General features: G+C 36.6%; 1 protein-coding gene across 2 annotated transcripts; it reads left to right on the forward strand.

Annotated features, from left to right (window-relative positions):
* The first annotated feature begins 772 nt into the window (after window positions 1-772).
* LOC108487123 (late embryogenesis abundant protein Lea5-A) lies at window positions 773-1594 on the forward strand. Of its 2 annotated transcripts, none has more exons than XM_017791366.2 (2): window positions 773-1065; window positions 1169-1594. In XM_017791366.2, the coding sequence occupies exons 1-2, from the start codon at window positions 992-994 to the stop codon at window positions 1410-1412; spliced, it is 318 nt and encodes a 105-aa protein (XP_017646855.1). In that variant the 5' UTR covers window positions 773-991; the 3' UTR covers window positions 1413-1594. The 2 variants fall into 2 exon arrangements, with proteins under 2 accessions (XP_017646855.1, XP_017646856.1); XM_017791367.2 differs by having other exon boundaries at window positions 777-1065; window positions 1183-1594.
* The last annotated feature ends 15968 nt before the right edge of the window (window positions 1595-17562 follow it).

Genomic DNA, 17562 nt, shown 5'->3' on the forward strand with positions numbered 1-17562 from the left:
TCAATTTGAGAGATGATGTTGTAAAGTAAAAAAAAAAGTATTTAAAAGATGTTAAGGTTTATTAATATTATGATATTTCAATAAAAATATAAGAAAATATCAACCGATAGTTAGAAGAAGTGGGAGTGACTTTTTTCCCCCAAGCTTTTGAATTAAGTTCGAATCTTAGATTCGATATTATTAGGAAAGTTTTACTTAAATAACACCCCGATTCTAGCAAGACTATACTTAAGTTGTAAAATGGATGACAATATATAAAAAATATATTATTAATATTTTAGTTATTAAATATAAAATTTAAATATTTTTAAGCAATTAATATGAATTGATTGAATAATTTAAATTAATATATAAATTATATTTTAAATATTTAAAAATTATAAAAATTAAAATATATATAATATCATATATTTGAAATAAATTTTAATAAAAAATAATTATATATCCCATATAAATATTTGAGAATAAAACTATAAAAATATATTAAAAGCAGTTTTAAAACAATAATGATGTAGGGCTACTATTACTATAACAATCAGCAAAGAATATCTAAAGATAACATTAAAGTACTTTTTGTTTGCTTTAAAACGACGAAAATCGACATTTAGATCCTTATCGTTTTAACCTTAATTCCATTGGTCCAAACAAAGCCATCACCTTGAAGCTGGATGAAACGCGTGTCCGCTCCCAAGAAAATGACTCCACGACTCAGGAGTCACGACTCAGCTGATAAGGCCCAACCCAACCCACATCTTTACCTCTCTCTTATACTATAAGTACATCAAACCCTAACCTTCATCTTCTTCATCAATACAAAGAGCAGGAAAACAAGAAAAGCAGAGCCGCATCACTTTTTGCGAGCTAAGCTACTGTGGGAGTTATTGTTCTTCAGAACAGCTTCTGCAGTAGCTAATAATAACGTTATATATTATATAAATTTTATACATCCTTTTTACCCTACGACTCCATATATAAGCAAGTAAAAATAAATATGGCTCGCTCTGTTTCTTCCTTTAAGTTCCTTGGTGCTTCTGTTTTTGATGCTCTTTATGTCTCCATATCAAGGTAACCGTGTGTATGTTTTTTCAAACTCCTTTTAGTATATGGTTTTTGGCTTAGTCTTTTTATTTTTTTGGTTATTGATAATGATTTGGGATTGGCTTTAAAGGAGAGGTTACTCAGGTGCACCGCCGGCGGCAGTGACGGCTAGCTTTGGTAGGCCTGGAGCGATGGGGAAAGTGGAACGAAGACATGCGATGAAAGAGTCGTCGTCGTCGGAGACAAGGGCTTATTCTTCAGCTTGGGCGCCTGACCCTGTTACGGGGTATTACCGGCCGGAGAACTGTGGGGCTGAGATCGATGCGGCGGAGCTCCGGGAGATGTTGTTGAATCACAGGGTTAGATCACAGTAGAAACTTGCCACCGCATGTGATCACCGTAGCAGAGCAGAGCCAGAATGTTTTGCAGATGTTTGGGTGCCTTTGTATTTTGTTTTGGTTTTGAGTTCAAAATCTTTTATCTTAATAATCGGTAGTATTTTCTTATAAAGAGTGTAGTGTGCTTAACTTTAAGCTAAAGCAGAAAATTCACTAAATTACCACTTTTACTTCTTTCTTTTTTTAAAGTTAGTTTATATATAAATTATATTATTATAACATTAAGATTGAATAATTATCAAAATTAGTAATTAAATATTTTAAGAATAAATATTAAAATTATATATAAATTTTGATATAATTTATAACGTTATGTATCAATTTTAATTTAGTGCATTTGTATATATTAACTTTAATTTTAATTTAGTTATATGTAAATTGTTGACATGATATTTTATAAGCCTAAAAAGGCAAGCAAACAAATTGAAGAAAACCAAATTTTCTAAGGGAAATAAAATCCTTTTTGTTTAATTTTTAGGTAATTTATAAAAATAGTCACTTTTATTTGTCTCGAGTTGCGTTTTAGTAATTTATGTTTAAAATATTATGTTTTAGTCATTTATGTTATTATTTTGTTACAAAGTAATTACTCTACTGTTAAGTTTCGTTATCTCTCTAATGGTAATCTTACGTGACAGTCTAACTAGATTTTAAGTGCCAACTTAGATTTTTAAATAAGATGAAAATAGATTTTAAATTAAAAATTTAATTACTTAAAATTTTAAACTTAAATATTAACTAAAAAACTGTTCATATCCTCTTTTAATTTTCTTCCATCTTTTTTTTTCAATGGTTTTTTTTTTCATTTGACTAGAAAAATTATTATTAAAATCAAAATAGTTGAAATCAAATTGACTGCTTCATAAAGATGGATTCAATGGAGGGTTTAAGTGTCTTCTTTGTATTCCTCTATTTCTTTTATTCAATATTAAAAACAAAAGATTAGATTTTTTTATTATTTAATGAAAACCCTAAATTAAAATTCTTGATATTTTTTTCTACTTTTTGAAATTGTTTGTAAACATATATTTTATTTTGCGTCAGTAGATATCCCATAAAATGCAACCAGGAACATGTTTTCATGAACATGCTAATTTTAAAATTTTCAGAAAAGGGTTGTTATTTTCACTGCTCTTGTTCCTAATTATTATATTTTTTAGTTCTTTCACAGTTATTGAATAATTGGTTTCTCAATCAAATTTTTTCTTATCTGAATCAACGTGTATATTCACAATCTCTTTGTGGGTATTTCAGATTATTCTTTCTTATTGCTGATTTCAACTATTTTGATCTTAATAATAGTTTTTCCAGTCAAATAAAAAAAAACCCATTGAAAAAAATAAGAGACAAAAGAAAAATTAAAAGAGAAGATGAACAGTTTTTTTAGTTAAGGTTTAAGTTTGAAAATTTTAATTAATTAAATTTTTAATTAAAAATTTATTTTCATCCCATTTAGAAATCCAAGTTGGCACCTAAAATCTAGTTGGACTGCCACCTAGGATTACTATTAGAGAGATAACGGAACTTAACGGTAGAGTAATCACTTCATAACAAAATAATAACATAAGTGACTAAAACGTAATATTTTAAATATAAGTGACTAAAATATAACCTGAGGTAAACAAAAGTGACTATTTTTGTAGATTACCCTAATTTTTTAATATAGGTGGAATAATTTAAGTTTATTGGATTGTTTTTCAACCTAATAAAATGTCATGTCAATAATTTAGACATGATTTAAGAAAAAATTATGTCACATAGATAACAGAATTAGTGAAATGTGAAAATTGAACCAAAATTGTTGGCAACAAAAAAAAAACGAATAGAAAAATTTGGACACATATATTGACGTGGAAAAACTCTTCAAAAGGGGATAAAAATCATGGGCAAAGAAAACTTCATTAAAATGATAAAAAATCGAGTAAGAGTACAATATGGGGAAAAATTAAAACAAGCCCTCAAATCTCGAAAAATTCAAAGCTCTCTGGTTAAAACACAAAATTCTTTTAAACTCTCTTTTGTTGTGTTGTTCAATTAATCTCTCTATAGTTGCTAAAAGCCCTATTTATAGGTTGAAATTCGTGGGCTAATATGATGAAAATACCTCTGGAGTTATTAGAGTTCGATTGGAAAAATATAGCAGAGTTTAACTAGGAGAAGAAACTCGGTTTTGTAGGGAACATGTCGATCGTGATGTCGTTTATCGGCTCGTCAGGACGTCACATGTCGTGTTATCGAGACATTAGTTTCTTATAGCCGGGACGTTGTGTGTCGCGTTGTCGGGACGTCGACTCTTTCTCGTGGCAATGTCGACTCTGTTTCATCCAAAATGCAAGGCACACTTCACAAATCTCCACATTGACTTGTATTTTCACAACGCCTTCTTTGTCAAGCCTCGTCATGAGCCTAACTCGTTCTTTCTAGGATACTGACCATGTGACAGCCCAAAATTGACCCTAGTCGGGAAGTGGTTTCGGGACCGCTAAACCGAGTCACCGAAATGTTTGAACGTAATATTTATTGTCTAGAATATATAATTATGAATGTGTGAAAATTTCAAGCTTCGATTTAGTCGATTGCATGTGAATTCAGTTAGTAGGACTTGTGTGACACTTTTGAAATGTGATAGGCTAATCTATAAGGACCTAATAGTGCATGTAATCAAAAGGGAGGACTTGCATGTCAAATTTTCCCCCCCTAAGTGCTAGTGGCCGGCCATGACAAAGAGTGATGGGCAAAAACATGTCATAAAACATGTTGTGACAATGGTGTATGTAAGAAAAAAATAAAATAATGAGCATGGGAATTGAATAATGAAAAGGAAAAAAAAAAAAGAGAATGGTGTGAGTGTCCCCCCTTTTGCCGTGAGTGAAGAAAAGAGAAAAAAAAATTTTGTTCATCCTTTTCATTCTCTCTTGGCCGAAAATTCTAAGGAAGAAGGAGGGAGTTTTTGCTTCATGTTTGGTTTGGAAGAGGATTAGGAAGAGGTTTGGCTATACTTGTATCAAGATTAAGGTATGTTTGATGTTGTGCCATGAGATTCATGCATGTTTTTAGTTGCTAGCTGGATGTTCTTATTAGCCCATGGTTCAAATCCTTGCTATGTCATGGGAATGGTATTCGGCCAAGGTGGATTTTGTGTTAATGCCATTGCATGCTAAATATGAAGCTTGTTAATGATATATGTGATGGTGGGTTGATGACTCTTGGATTTTCTTTTTAGCATTTTTAGTGAGACATTAAGTTCTTTGTTTAACCATGACCAAAATTGAAATGGTATGGTGTTGTGATGTATTCGGCCATGGTATATCCATAAGCATGATTTATACTCATTGCATGGTAGGTAAGATTTGTGTTTTGGATATATGTTTATATTTGGTTATAATCAACTTGAGATTCGGCCCTTGCACCTATATGTATATATGTTTGCACATGATGTATTGGTATGACATATATACTATCTGAAGGTATATATTTTCTTATGATGATGTTTCGGTTATAAAGTAAATGATAGATGCGTATTGAGCTACAATATGTAATGCATTAGTTAGTAAAATGTATGCCATTTATATGTGGTATTAAATATGTAATTGGCCTCAACATCAACATGCATATTCGGCCACATGAATGAGTACATAGGTTGATATGTTGTTCGGCCATAAGTAAGCATGTTGAAGGCTTTATCTTGACTTAGAAAATTGACTAAGGAGAGTACTAACTAATGTGTTGAGTTTGATTCATGATTTCCGTACATATGTGACTTTAATGTCTAATGAATATATGTGGGCTAAGTACCTTGAATTCCTCTTTTGATGCTCAAATGATTAAATCAATTTATTTGTTAAATTAAGCTCAAGAGCAAAGGGAACTAAATCCGATAAAGGGAAGGAAAAGTGGTCGAATAGCCATCGAATCGTTTGACAACATCCGAGGTAAGTTCTTGAGTAATAGAGCTTAAATTATGATTTGATTAGATCATGTTTTAAGCAAATCGAAATCATGCTCCTTGTGTGTGGATATTGAGCCGAAATTGCAAGAGTGATAAGTGTCTTGTGTTTGAGTTTTGCTAATGAAAATGAAATACAAATGTGTCATGATTTAGTGTTAAATGTGCATGATGATTCGAATGATGTCCGGGCTAAGTCCTGAAGGCTTTGTGCTAAGTGACCATATCCGGACTAAGATTCGAAGGCATTTGTGCGAGTTCCCAAATTCGGGTTAAGTCCCGAAGGCATTTGTGCGAGCTATTATAACCGGGCTATGTCCCGAAGGCTTTTGAGCGAGTCGTTATATCCGGATAAGATCCGAAGGTACGTGATTCGGGAATGAACGATCTTGCTTTAAAAATCCCAGTTAATACGTTTGAAAAAAAATTCCAGCAATGAGGTATGTTCGTATGTGCATTGGAATAGTTGAGTTCCTTCGAATAATATTCGCTCAGTTGAGTAATGAGCTTCCGGTATTTGGCTAAGATGATCCCTTATGTATGAACATATGGGTTGGAATGTAAAGTAGAAATGATTTGAATATATGAATACGCGGAATTATCCGTTTAATTATGTGAATGCTATACTTCAGTTGTGTTTAAATTCTTGCTCAAAACTTACTAAGCATAAATTGCTTACTCCGTTTCTTTGTTTCTCTGTTTTATAGATTTTGGCTCGTCAGCTATCGGACTCGGGATTTTTGGAAGTCGAAGTCTCCCACACTATCAAAGCCCCCTTTTGGTACAATTTTGGTTGAGCTTTGAAATGGCATGTATAGGACTACCCTTTGTTGTTTTTCAAGTACTTTTTGTGATGTATGTGTGTACAGCCATGCGAAAATGGCTCATAGAAGTGGAGTATGGCATTAGACCATTTGTGTTTATGTATATGTATATGGTTTCATGATGTGAATATGGACTGGAATGGAAGTGTTGGGCAATGATCAGCCCTTGAAATGGCTAAATATGATCATATGTGGACCTATGTATGACAAAACTCTAGTGGGTCCATGGGAAATCACGAAATAGGTAAAGTTTACCTTGAAAACAGATGCTGATAGCACCAGTGGTGTGGATGAGAAAAATCACTAAAAATAGCAGGAATGGAATTAAATAGTGAATAAATTATGTAAATGAACCTTGATGAATCTACTTTCATATGGAAGAAACGAAACGGTCATATGAGTTGTATGTTAAGAGATATTTAGGTTTTCGTGAAATAGGGCCAGAACAGTTTCTGGATTCCCTGTTCCGACTTTGGAAATTCATTATAAATTAACCAGAGATAATTAGGAGTCATGCCATATATGTATAGATTCCTATTTGAGTCTAGTTTCTATAGATACAAATGGCATCAGTATTGAAGCCCTGTACAGGGAGATATCCAAGTCGTAATGCATGAAGGTCAGTGTAGTCGAACCCTGAAATAGGGGAGACTTTAACTAATAAACTGTACAAATTGGCTCTACCAAAAATTCTAGAAAAAAAATCTGTAGATGGACATATGAGTCTAGTTTCAGGAAAAATTTACGAAACTGATTTTCGAGTGTTGAAACTCAAGATATGAATTTTAAGGCCACAGTGATGCAGTAACCAGCTAGTCTGGAAATCTTTAAATGGACTGTGGAAATAATTAAGTTAAGTCTGTTAGCACCTCGTGTTCGACTTCGGCCACGGTCTCGGGTATGGGGTGTTACAATTTTATTGGTATCAGAGCCACGGTTTAGTCGATTCTAAGACTACCGTAATGCGTTTGGGTCTAGCTATACATGCCATTTTATGTGATTATTTGATAGTGTGGTGATTTCTGACAATTGTAAATGTGTTTATTTATAGTGATGGATCCCGATCCCGACCGAGCGGTAGCTGATGATCTTGAGAGTGTAGCGCCTGCTCCCGCACAAGGGACAGCGCCGGCGGACTCTCAACCTAATGCTAGTAATCCAAATGATGAAGCTAGACAAGCTTTCTATAGCGTGATGAATGATTGGTTCAACCAATACATTCGAACTAATACTACTGTTCCACAACCTCCATTCGAACAAACACAACCCCAAGACCTACAATGCCTCCCAGAATCGACCAAATAAGGTCAAATAAGCCCCAGTTGATAGAATTGAAAACACGGGCTACTGAATTTAAGGCTACGGATAGTGATGATGCCGAGCAAGCTGAATTTTGGTTGGACAACACTATTCGGGTACTCGATGAACTATCTTGCACACCCGATGAGTGCCTAAAGTGTACTATCTCCTTGCTACGTGATTCTGCCTACTATTGGTGGAGTACTCTGACTTCTATTGTGCCCCGAGAGCAAGTAACTTAGGAGTTTTTCCAAACTAAATTTCGGAAAAAGTATATCAGTCAGAGATTTGTTGATAAAAAATGGAAGGAATTTCTTGAGCTTAAGCAAGGTTCTATGTCAGTTACTGATTACGAGCGAAAATTTGTTAGACTTAGTAGATACGCTCGGGAATGTGTTTCGTCCGAGGCTATCATGTGTAAACGCTTCGAGGATGGGCTGAATGAAGATATAAAAATGTTCGTTGGCATTCTTGAAATACGAGAGTTCGTAGTACTTGTCGAGCGAGCTTGTAAAGTCGAAGAGCTTAGAAAAGAAAAACAAAAGTTGATGTGGGAACGGAGAGTTTCAGTAAAAGATCCTCGGAAAGTCTCTTCAACAGCATCGAAGAAATTTCAAGATGATGTGGGCCGGTCTAGAGGCACTTCGGGCCTTTTTAGACGAGATCGTGATCGACCCCCTATGGGTATACGAGGCACTTCGGTCGCCAGTGTTGGGAATGAACGTCGAGACAGAACGGAGTGCCAGTATTGTGGCAAATGGCATTCTGGAAGTTGTAGATTCCATGACCGCTCCTGTTACAAGTGCGGATCAGTTGACCACTTCATTAAAGATTGCCCGAGGTTGCCTGAACAGAATGTAAATCAGAGTGGGAAACCGGTGCTACCACCGCCGAGGTAGACCATCTAGAAATACGGCAATGCTAGTGGTGGTCGAGAGGATCTAGAGATGCTACGACCGGATCCGAGGCTCGCGCTCTGCTAGGGCTTATGCATACGCCGACGCGAGGATGCTTCCTCGCCAGATGTTATTACGGTACTTTCACTCTCTTTGATACTAATGTGATTGCTTTGATTGACCCCGGTTCTACTCATTCTTATATATGCGAAACCTTAGCATCCAAAGAAGACTTTACCTATTGAGTCTATCGAGTTCGTAATTAGGTGTCAAATCCTTGGGTCGTTACGTGCTTGTTGACAAAGTGTGTAAGAAATACCCCTAGTAATTCGAGGTTCTGTTTTCCGCGGACTTGATGCTTTTGCCGTTTGATGAATTTGATGTTATTCTTGGTTTGGATTGGTTGACCGGGCATGATGCGGTTGTGAATTGCAAAAGCAAGACTATGGATTTGAGGTGCGCAAATAACGAGATGATCCGAGTTGAGTCTACGGACTTAAAGGGGTTGCCAGCTGTAAGATCATCAATGTTGGCCCAAAAATATGTAAGAAAGGGGTGCGAAGCATACCTTGCGTATGTACTTGATGACAAGGAATTGGAAAAGAAACCCGAATCTGTGCCGGTGGTTTGTGAATACCCGGATGTTTTTCCCGAAGAATTACCGGGTTTGCCACCTGTTCGGGAGATAGAGTTTGGTATTGAGCTGGTACCTGGGACTATGCCGATTTCGATAGCTCCGTATCGTATGGCACCAACCGAGTTAAAAGAGTTGAAAGCTCAGTTGCAAGAATTGACGAACAAAGGTTTCGCTCAACCGAGTTTCTCACCTTGGGGTGCACCAGTATTGTTTGTGAAAAAGAAGGACGGAACCATGAGGTTGTGCATTGACTATCGTCAGGTGAATAAAGTGACGATAAAGAATAAATATCCGTTACCGCGTATTGATGATTTGTTTGATCAACTAAAGGAGCCTCGGTATTTTCAAAGGTAGATTTGAGATCGGGTTATTATCGATTCTTGGATTCGAGATTTGGATGTACCCAAAACTGCTTTCAGAACGAGGTACGGTCACTACGAGTTCTTAATGATGCCGTTCGGGCTCACTAATGCCCCTGCGGTATTTATGGATTTGATGAATCGGATCTTCGACAAGATTTGGACCGGTTCGTAGTTGTGTTCATTGATGACATCTTGGTCTATTCAAGAGATGAGACCGAACACCTGAGATTAGTGTTGCAAATTTTACGGGATAAGCGTTATATGCTAAGTTCAGCAAGTGTGAGTTCGGTTAAGAGAGGTTAGCTTCTTGGGTCACGTGGTATCCGTGATCGGGTATTCAAGTCGACGAGCAAAATTTCAGCCATACTTAATCTGGAAGCCTCCAGAAATATTTGAAGTTCGAGCTTTTGGGACTTACGGTTACTACCGACGGTTTGTAAAGGTTTTCGATGATAGCCACACCCATGACGGCTACTTCAAAAGATGTTAAGTTGAATGGACGGAAAAATGTCGAAAAGTTTTGATCAACTGAAAACTTATTTGATGGAAGCTCCAATTTTAGTGCAGCCCAAATTAGGCAAAGAGTTTGTCATCTATAGTGACGCCTCCCTACTTGGGTTAGGTTGCGTATTGATGCAAGAAGGTCGAGTTGTGGCCTATGCGTCGAGACAATTAAAGCCACATGAGAAAAATTATCCGACCCATGATCTTGAATTAGCTGCCATCATATTCGCCTTGAAAATATGGCGACATTACTTATTTGGTGAGAAGTGCCATGTATTTTCGGATCACAAAAGTCTCAAATATTTGATGACTCAAAGAGACTTGAATCTGCGACAAAGACGTTGGCTCGAGTTGTTAAAAGATTATGAGCTTGTCATCGATTATCACCCGGGAAAGGCTAATGTGGTTGCTAACGCCTTAAGCCGGAAATTACTGTTTGCTTTACGAGCGATGAATGTACACTTGTCTGTTCTACCCGACAATGTGTTAGTACCCGAATTAAAGGCCAAACCATTATTGATTCATCAAATTCGTGAAGCCCAGAAAGTCGACGATGAGTTGGTTGCAAGACGGGCTGAATGTGTTCCGAATGTGGAATCGGAGTTTCAAATTGATGATGACGATTGCTTGAGGTACAGAAATCGGTTGTGTGTTCCAAGAAATTCAGAACTCATTTCGATGATTCTGAACGAAGCTCATTGTAGCCGAATGTCAATTCACTCGGGGAGTACGAAAATGTACAACGATCTGAGATGTCAGTTTTGGTGGCATGGTATGAAACGAGACATTTTCGATTTTGTTTCGAAGTGTTTAATATGTCAGCAAGTGAAGGCGGAACATCAAGTTTCTACGGGTTTACTCCAACCGACAATGATACCTGAATGGAAATGGGATCGAGTAACGATGGATTTTGTATCTGGGTTGCTAGTGTCGGCAAGTAAGAAAGATGCGATTTGGGTCGTTGTTGATAGATTGACTAAGTCGGCTCACTTTATCCCCGTATGCGCGAATTTTTCAATGGATAAACTAGCTGAATTGTATGTTTCTCAAATTGTGAGATTACACGGGGTACCTATTTCTATCGTGTCGGATAGAGATCCGAGATTCACCTCACGATTTTGGAAGAAATTGCAAGAAGCTTTGGGTACCAAGTTGCATTTCAGCACCGCCATCCACCCCCAAACCGATGGTCAATCCGAGCGGATAATTCAGATACTTGAGGATATGTTGAGATGTTGCATCCTCGAGTTCAGTGGTTCATGGGAACGGTATTTACCTTTGATTGAATTCGCTTACAACAATAGTTTTCAATCAAGTATTAAGATGGCACCTTACGAGGCTTTGTACGGTCGTAAATGCCGTACACCATTGTTTTGGACCGAACTCGGTGAAAGTAAAATTTTCGGAGTTGATTTGATTAAAGATGCTGAACAGAAAGTAAAAGTAATCCGTGAATGTCTGAAGGTAGCCACAGATCACCAGAAGTCGTAAGCGGATCTGAAACGAAAAGATATTGAGTATCAGGTGGGAGACAAAGTGTTTCTTAAAGTTTCACCTTGGAAAAAGATACTCAGATTTGGGCGTAAGGGCAAATTGAGTCCGAGGTTCATCGGGCCATATGAAATATCCGAACAAGTCGGTCCAGTTGCGTATCGATTGATTTTGCCCCCTGAACTTGAAAGGATTCACGACGTCTTTCATGTTTCGATGCTTCGACGCTATAGATCTGATCCATCGCACATAATTAGTCCATCAGAGGTCGAAATTCAAGCTGATATGAGTTATGAAGAATAACCGATTCGTATCCTGGCTCGTGAAGTGAAGGAGTTGCGAAACAAAAGGGTTCCGTTAGTAAAAGTGTTATGGATCAAACACGGGATGGAAGAAGCTACTTGGGAACCCGAGAACTCTATGAAAGAGCGATACCCAAACCTATTTTACCGGTAAGATTTTCGGGGATGAAAATTTCATAAGTGGGGGAGAGTTGTGACAGCCCAAAATTGACCCTAGTCGGGAAGTGGTTTCGGGACCGCTAAACCGAGTCATCGAAATGTTTGAACGTAATATTTATTGTCTAGAATATGTAATTATGAATGTGTGAAAATTTCAAGCTTCGATTTAGTCGATTGCATGTGAATTCAGTTAGTAGGACTTGTGTGACACTTTTGAAATGTGATAGGCTAATCTATAAGGACCTAATAGTGCATGTAATCAAAAGGGAGGACTTGCATGTCAAATTTTCCCCCCCTAAGTGCTAGTGGCCGGCCATGAAAAAGAGTGATGAGCAAAAACATGTCATAAAACATGTTGTGACAATGGTGTATGTAAGAAAAAAATAAAATAATGAGCATGGGAATTGAATAATGAAAAGGAAAAAAAAAAGAGAATGGTGTGAGTGTCCCCCCTTTTGCCGTGAGTGAAGAAAAGAGAAAAAAAAATTTTGTTCATCCTTTTCATTCTCTCTTGGCCGAAAATTCTAAGGAAGAAGGAGGGAGTTTTTGCTTCATGTTTGGTTTGGAAGAGGATTAGGAAGAGGTTTGGCTATACTTGTATCAAGATTAAGGTATGTTTGGTGTTGTGCCATGAGATTCATGCATGTTTTTAGTTGCTAGCTTGATGTTCTTATTAGCCCATGGTTCAAATCCTTGCTATGTCATGGGAATGGTATTCGGCCAAGGTGGATTTTGTGTTAATGCCATTGCATGCTAAATATGAAGCTTGTTAATGATATATGTGATGGTGGGTTGATGACTCTTGGATTTTCTTTTTAGCATTTTTAGTGAGACATTAAGTTCTTTGTTTAACCATGACCAAAATTGAAATGGTATGGTGTTGTGATGTATTCGGCCATGGTATATCCATAAGCATGATTTATACTCATTGCATAGTAGGTAAGATTTGTGTTTTGGATATATGTTTATATTTGGTTATAATCAACTTGAGATTCGGCCCTTGCACCTATATGTATATATGTTTGCACATGATGTATTTGTATGACATATATACTATCTCAAGGTATATATTTTCTTATGATGATGTTTCGGTTATGAAGTAAATGATAGATGCGTATTGAGCTACAATATGTAATGCATTAGTTAGTAAAATGTATGCCATTTATGTGTGGTATTAAATATGTAATTGGCCTCAACATCAACATGCATATTCGGCCACATGAATGAGTACATAGGTTGATATGTTGTTCGCCATAAGTAAGCATGTTGAAGGCTTTATCTTGACTTAGAAAAAATTGCTAAGGAGAGTACTAACTAATGTGTTGAGTTTGATTCATGATTTCCGTACATATGTGACTTTAATGTCTAATGAATATATGTGGGCTAAGTACCTTGAATTCCTCTTTTGATGCTCAAATGATTAAATCAATTTATTTGTTAAATTAAGCTCAAGAGCAAAGGGAACTAAATCCGATAAAGGGAAGGAAAAAGTGGTCGAATAGCCATCGGAATCGTTTGACAACATCCGAGGTAAGTTCTTGAGTAATAGAGCTTAAATTATGATTTGATTAGATCATGTTTTAAGCAAATCGAAATCATGCTCCTTGTGTGTGGATATTGAGCCGAAATTGCAAGAGTGATAAGTGTCTTGTGTTTGAGTTTTGCTAATGAAAATGAAATACAAATGTGTCATGATTTAGTGTTAAATGTGCATGATGATTGAATGATGTCCGGCTAAGTCCCGAAGGCTTTGTGCTAAGTGACCATATCCGGACTAAGATCCGAAGGCATTTGTGCGAGTTCCCAAATCCGGGTTAAGTCCCGAAGGCATTTGTGCGAGCTATTATAACCGGGCTATGTCCCGAAGGCTTTTGAGCGAGTCGTTATATCCGGATAAGATCCGAAGGTACGTGATTCGGGAATGAACGATCTTGCTTTAAAAATCCAGATTAATACGTTTGAAAAAAATTCCAGCAATGAGGTATGTTCGTATGTGCATTGGAATAGTTGAGTTCCTTGAATAATATTCGCCGGTTGAGTAATGAGCTTCCGGTATTTGGCTAAGATGATCCCTTATGTATGAACATATGGGTTGGAATGTAAAGTAGAAATGATTTGAATATATGAATACGCGGAATTATCCGCTTAATTATGTGAATGCTATACTTCAGTTGTGTTTAAATTCTTGCTCAAAACTTACTAAGCATAAATTGCTTACTCCGTTTCTTTGTTTCTCTGTTTTATAGATTTTGGCTCGTCACCATCTCGGACTGGATTTTTGGAAGTCGAAGTCTCCCACACTATCAAAGCCCCTTTTGGTACAATTTTGGTTGAGCTTTGAAATGGCATGTATAGGACTACCCTTTGTTGTTTTTCAAGTACTTTTGTGATGTATGTGTGTACACCATGCGAAAATGGCTCATAGAAGTGGAGTATGGCATTAGACCATTTGTGTTTATGTATATGTATATGGTTTCATGATGTGAATATGGACTGGAATGGAAGTGTTGGGCAATGATCAGCCCTTGAAATGGCTAAATATGATCATATGTGGACCTATGTATGACAAAACTCTAGTGGGTCCATGGGAAATCACGAAATAGGTAAAGTTTACCTTGAAAACAGATGCTGATAGCACCAGTGGTGTGGATGAGAAAAATCACTAAAAATATCAGGAATGGAATTAAATAGTGAATAAATTATGTAAATGAACCTTGATGAATCTACTTTCATATGGAAGAAACGAAACGGTCATATGAGTTGTATGTTAAGAGATATTTAGGTTTTCGTGAAACAGGGCCAGAACGGTTTCTGGATTCTCTGTTCCGACTTTGGAAATTCATTATAAATTAACCAGAGATAATTAGGAGTCATTCCATATATTTATAGATTCCTATTTGAGTCTAGTTTCTATAGATACAAATGGCATCAGTATTGAAGCCCTGTACAGGGAGATATCCAAGTCGTAATGCATGAAGGTCTGTGTAGTCAAACCCTAAAACAGGGGAGACTTTAACTAATAAACTGTACAAATTGGCTCGACCAAAAATTCTAGAAAGAAAATCTGTAGATGGACATATGAGTCTAGTTTCAGGAAAAATTTACGAAACTGATTTTTGAGTTTTGAAACTCAAGATATGAATTTTAAGGCGACAGTGATGCAGTAACCAGCTAGTCTGGAAATCTTTAAATGGACTGTAGAAATAATTAAGTTAAGTCTGTTAGCACCTCGTGTTCGACTCCGGCCACGGTCTCGGGTACGGGGTGTTACAGACCAAGTCCAAACAATGTTTGAACTTAGAAACTAAAAGGCTTTTGGCCATCATATTGACTGGATTATTTTCTGTGTCAAACTTATAAATTTGAACATATTTTTGAGCAACCACCTCTTAAACAAAGTAATATCGAATATCCATGTACTTTGTTCTTTCATGATGCATTTGATCCTTAGTGAGATGAACTTTTACTATCGCAATATACAACACTCGCATTGTGTTTATTAAACAACTTCCTGAATAAATCTCTCAACCAAATGACTTCTTTCACAGCTTCTTTGATTGCCATATATTTAGCTTCGATAATTGATAAAGCCACAGTAGCTTGAAACGTGGCTTTCCAACTAATGGCGCATTTACCAAAAACAAACAGATATCCCGTGAGGGATTTTCTTTTGTCTAAATCTCCTATATAATCTGAGTCTACGAAGCCCACTAGACCCTCTGAACTTCTTTTAAACTCTAAATGAGTATTTGATGACCCCTCAAGTATTTAAGAATCCACTTAACTGCTTGCCAACATAATTTACCGGGTCTAGTCATATATCTACTTACAACACTAATAGCATGTGAAATATCAGGATGAGTGCAAACCATTACATACATTAAGCTTCCGACTGCACTGGAGTAAGGAATCAAAGACATATACTTTTCTTTATCTTCAGTTTGTGGTGACTTTGAAGCTGAAAGTTTGAAGTGTGCAGCTAAGGGAGCACTAATCGGTTTTGAGTTTTGCATCCCAAACTACTTGAGAATTCTTTCGATGTATCTCTGCTGAGACAAAAATATCTTTCTGGAGCTTCTATCTCTGGAAATTTCTGTCCCTAAGATTTTCTTAGCTATACCAAGGTCCTTCATCTTGAATTTAGAATAAAGCATGGTTTTTAATCGATCAATTTCGGATGGATCCTTAGCCGCAATTAGCATATCATCAACATAAAGCAGCAAATATATAAACAATCCATCATCAAGATGATACAAGTATACACAACTATCATACTTATTTCATACAAAACCAATGCTTGACATAAAGGAATCAAACTTCTTATACCATTGACAAAGAGACTGCTTCAGGTCGTACAAAAATTTCTGTAGAAGGTAGATATGGCCTTCTTTGCCATTGATCCTAAAGCCTTCAGGTTGTTGCATATAAATATCCTCATCTAGGTTGCCACGAAAGAATACAATTTTCATATCTAACTGCTCCAATTCAAGGTTGTATAATGCAAAAAGTGCTAACAACGCCCGAATAGACATATGCTTCACAACATCTTGAAAGTCAACTCCCTTCACTAGTGTCACCAACCTCGCCTCATATCTGGTGTCACCTATACCCAATCCTTCCTTCCTTTTGAACATCCAGTTATAACCAATTATCTTCTTTCTGGTGGTTGGTTTCATAAGTTTCCAAGTTTTGTTCTTGTGAAGATATTCCATTTCCTCTTCCATTACGACAAGCCACTTGCTCGAATCAGGAGCTTGAACTACCTCAGAGTAATTAGAGGGTCGACCAAATTAATGCCCTCCAAAACACTTAGAGCGTATGCATTAATTTTTCGTGACAATATTTTTGTGGTGGCTTAATTTCTCGTCTTTTCCTGTCCTGGGCTAACTTATAATTTTGTAGTTGAGATGTAAGAGTTTTGAGAGTCGGATAGAGCTTTTAATTGATCTGAAGTGACTTTAGTACCCTTTTTCAGATTCGGAACAACTTTAGGTTCACTTATATTACAATTTTTTGTGACGGTGCGACACTACAAAATCCCTCGTTACAACGTCAACTTTGTTTGTTGTGTCGTCGTGACATTGTTGTTTGTGACGTTGCGACGTCACCATCTCTTTTTGGCTTCTGCTCCACCTTGCCTAGGACATTTTGTTTTGTTTTGTCGTTAAGAACAAATGGCTTCTTTCTCGGATGAAACATCACAATTTCACCAAACGTTACATCTCCACTTATAATTATTTTGTTTGTTTCTAGGCACCATAACTTAAAGCCTTTAACACATACAAAAAAAACAATAAAAAATACATATCACAACCCTTAGTTAAAAATTTCCCTAACTAACTTGTACATAAGTAAGACAACCGAATACTCTAAGGTTAAAGTAATTTGGAGGATTTCCCGACCATATCACTTCAGGAACCTTTCCATCCAAAGCTTGATGTGGAGACCAGTTCACCAAGTAGCTTTTTAGGTTAGTGGCTTCTACCGAAAACACCTTTTCTAAGCTTACGTTGGAAAGCATATATCGAGCTTTCTTTCTATTCATCCTTTCGACAACACCATTCTGTTGTGAGGTACCAACAACTATGTGATGTCTTTCAATTCATTCCCAATTGCATTAATTATTAAACTCAGTTGAACAAAACTCAATACCATTATCCATTCTTAATCGCTTTACGGGCTTCCCAATTTGTTTTTCTAGTAAGG

This window comes from Gossypium arboreum, chromosome 10 (assembly GCF_025698485.1).
Source record: "Gossypium arboreum isolate Shixiya-1 chromosome 10, ASM2569848v2, whole genome shotgun sequence".
Classification (NCBI taxonomy): Eukaryota; Viridiplantae; Streptophyta; class Magnoliopsida; order Malvales; family Malvaceae; genus Gossypium; species Gossypium arboreum.

Excerpts from the sequence above, each read along its gene's own strand:
- LOC108487123 (XM_017791366.2), top strand. The coding sequence starts at position 992 with ATGGCTCGCTCTGTTTCTTCCTTTAAGTTCCTTGGTGCTTCTGTTTTT. Across the intron at positions 1,066-1,168 it reads CTTTATGTCTCCATATCAAG|GAGAGGTTACTCAGGTGCAC; the intron begins GTAACCGTGTGT and ends TTGGCTTTAAAG.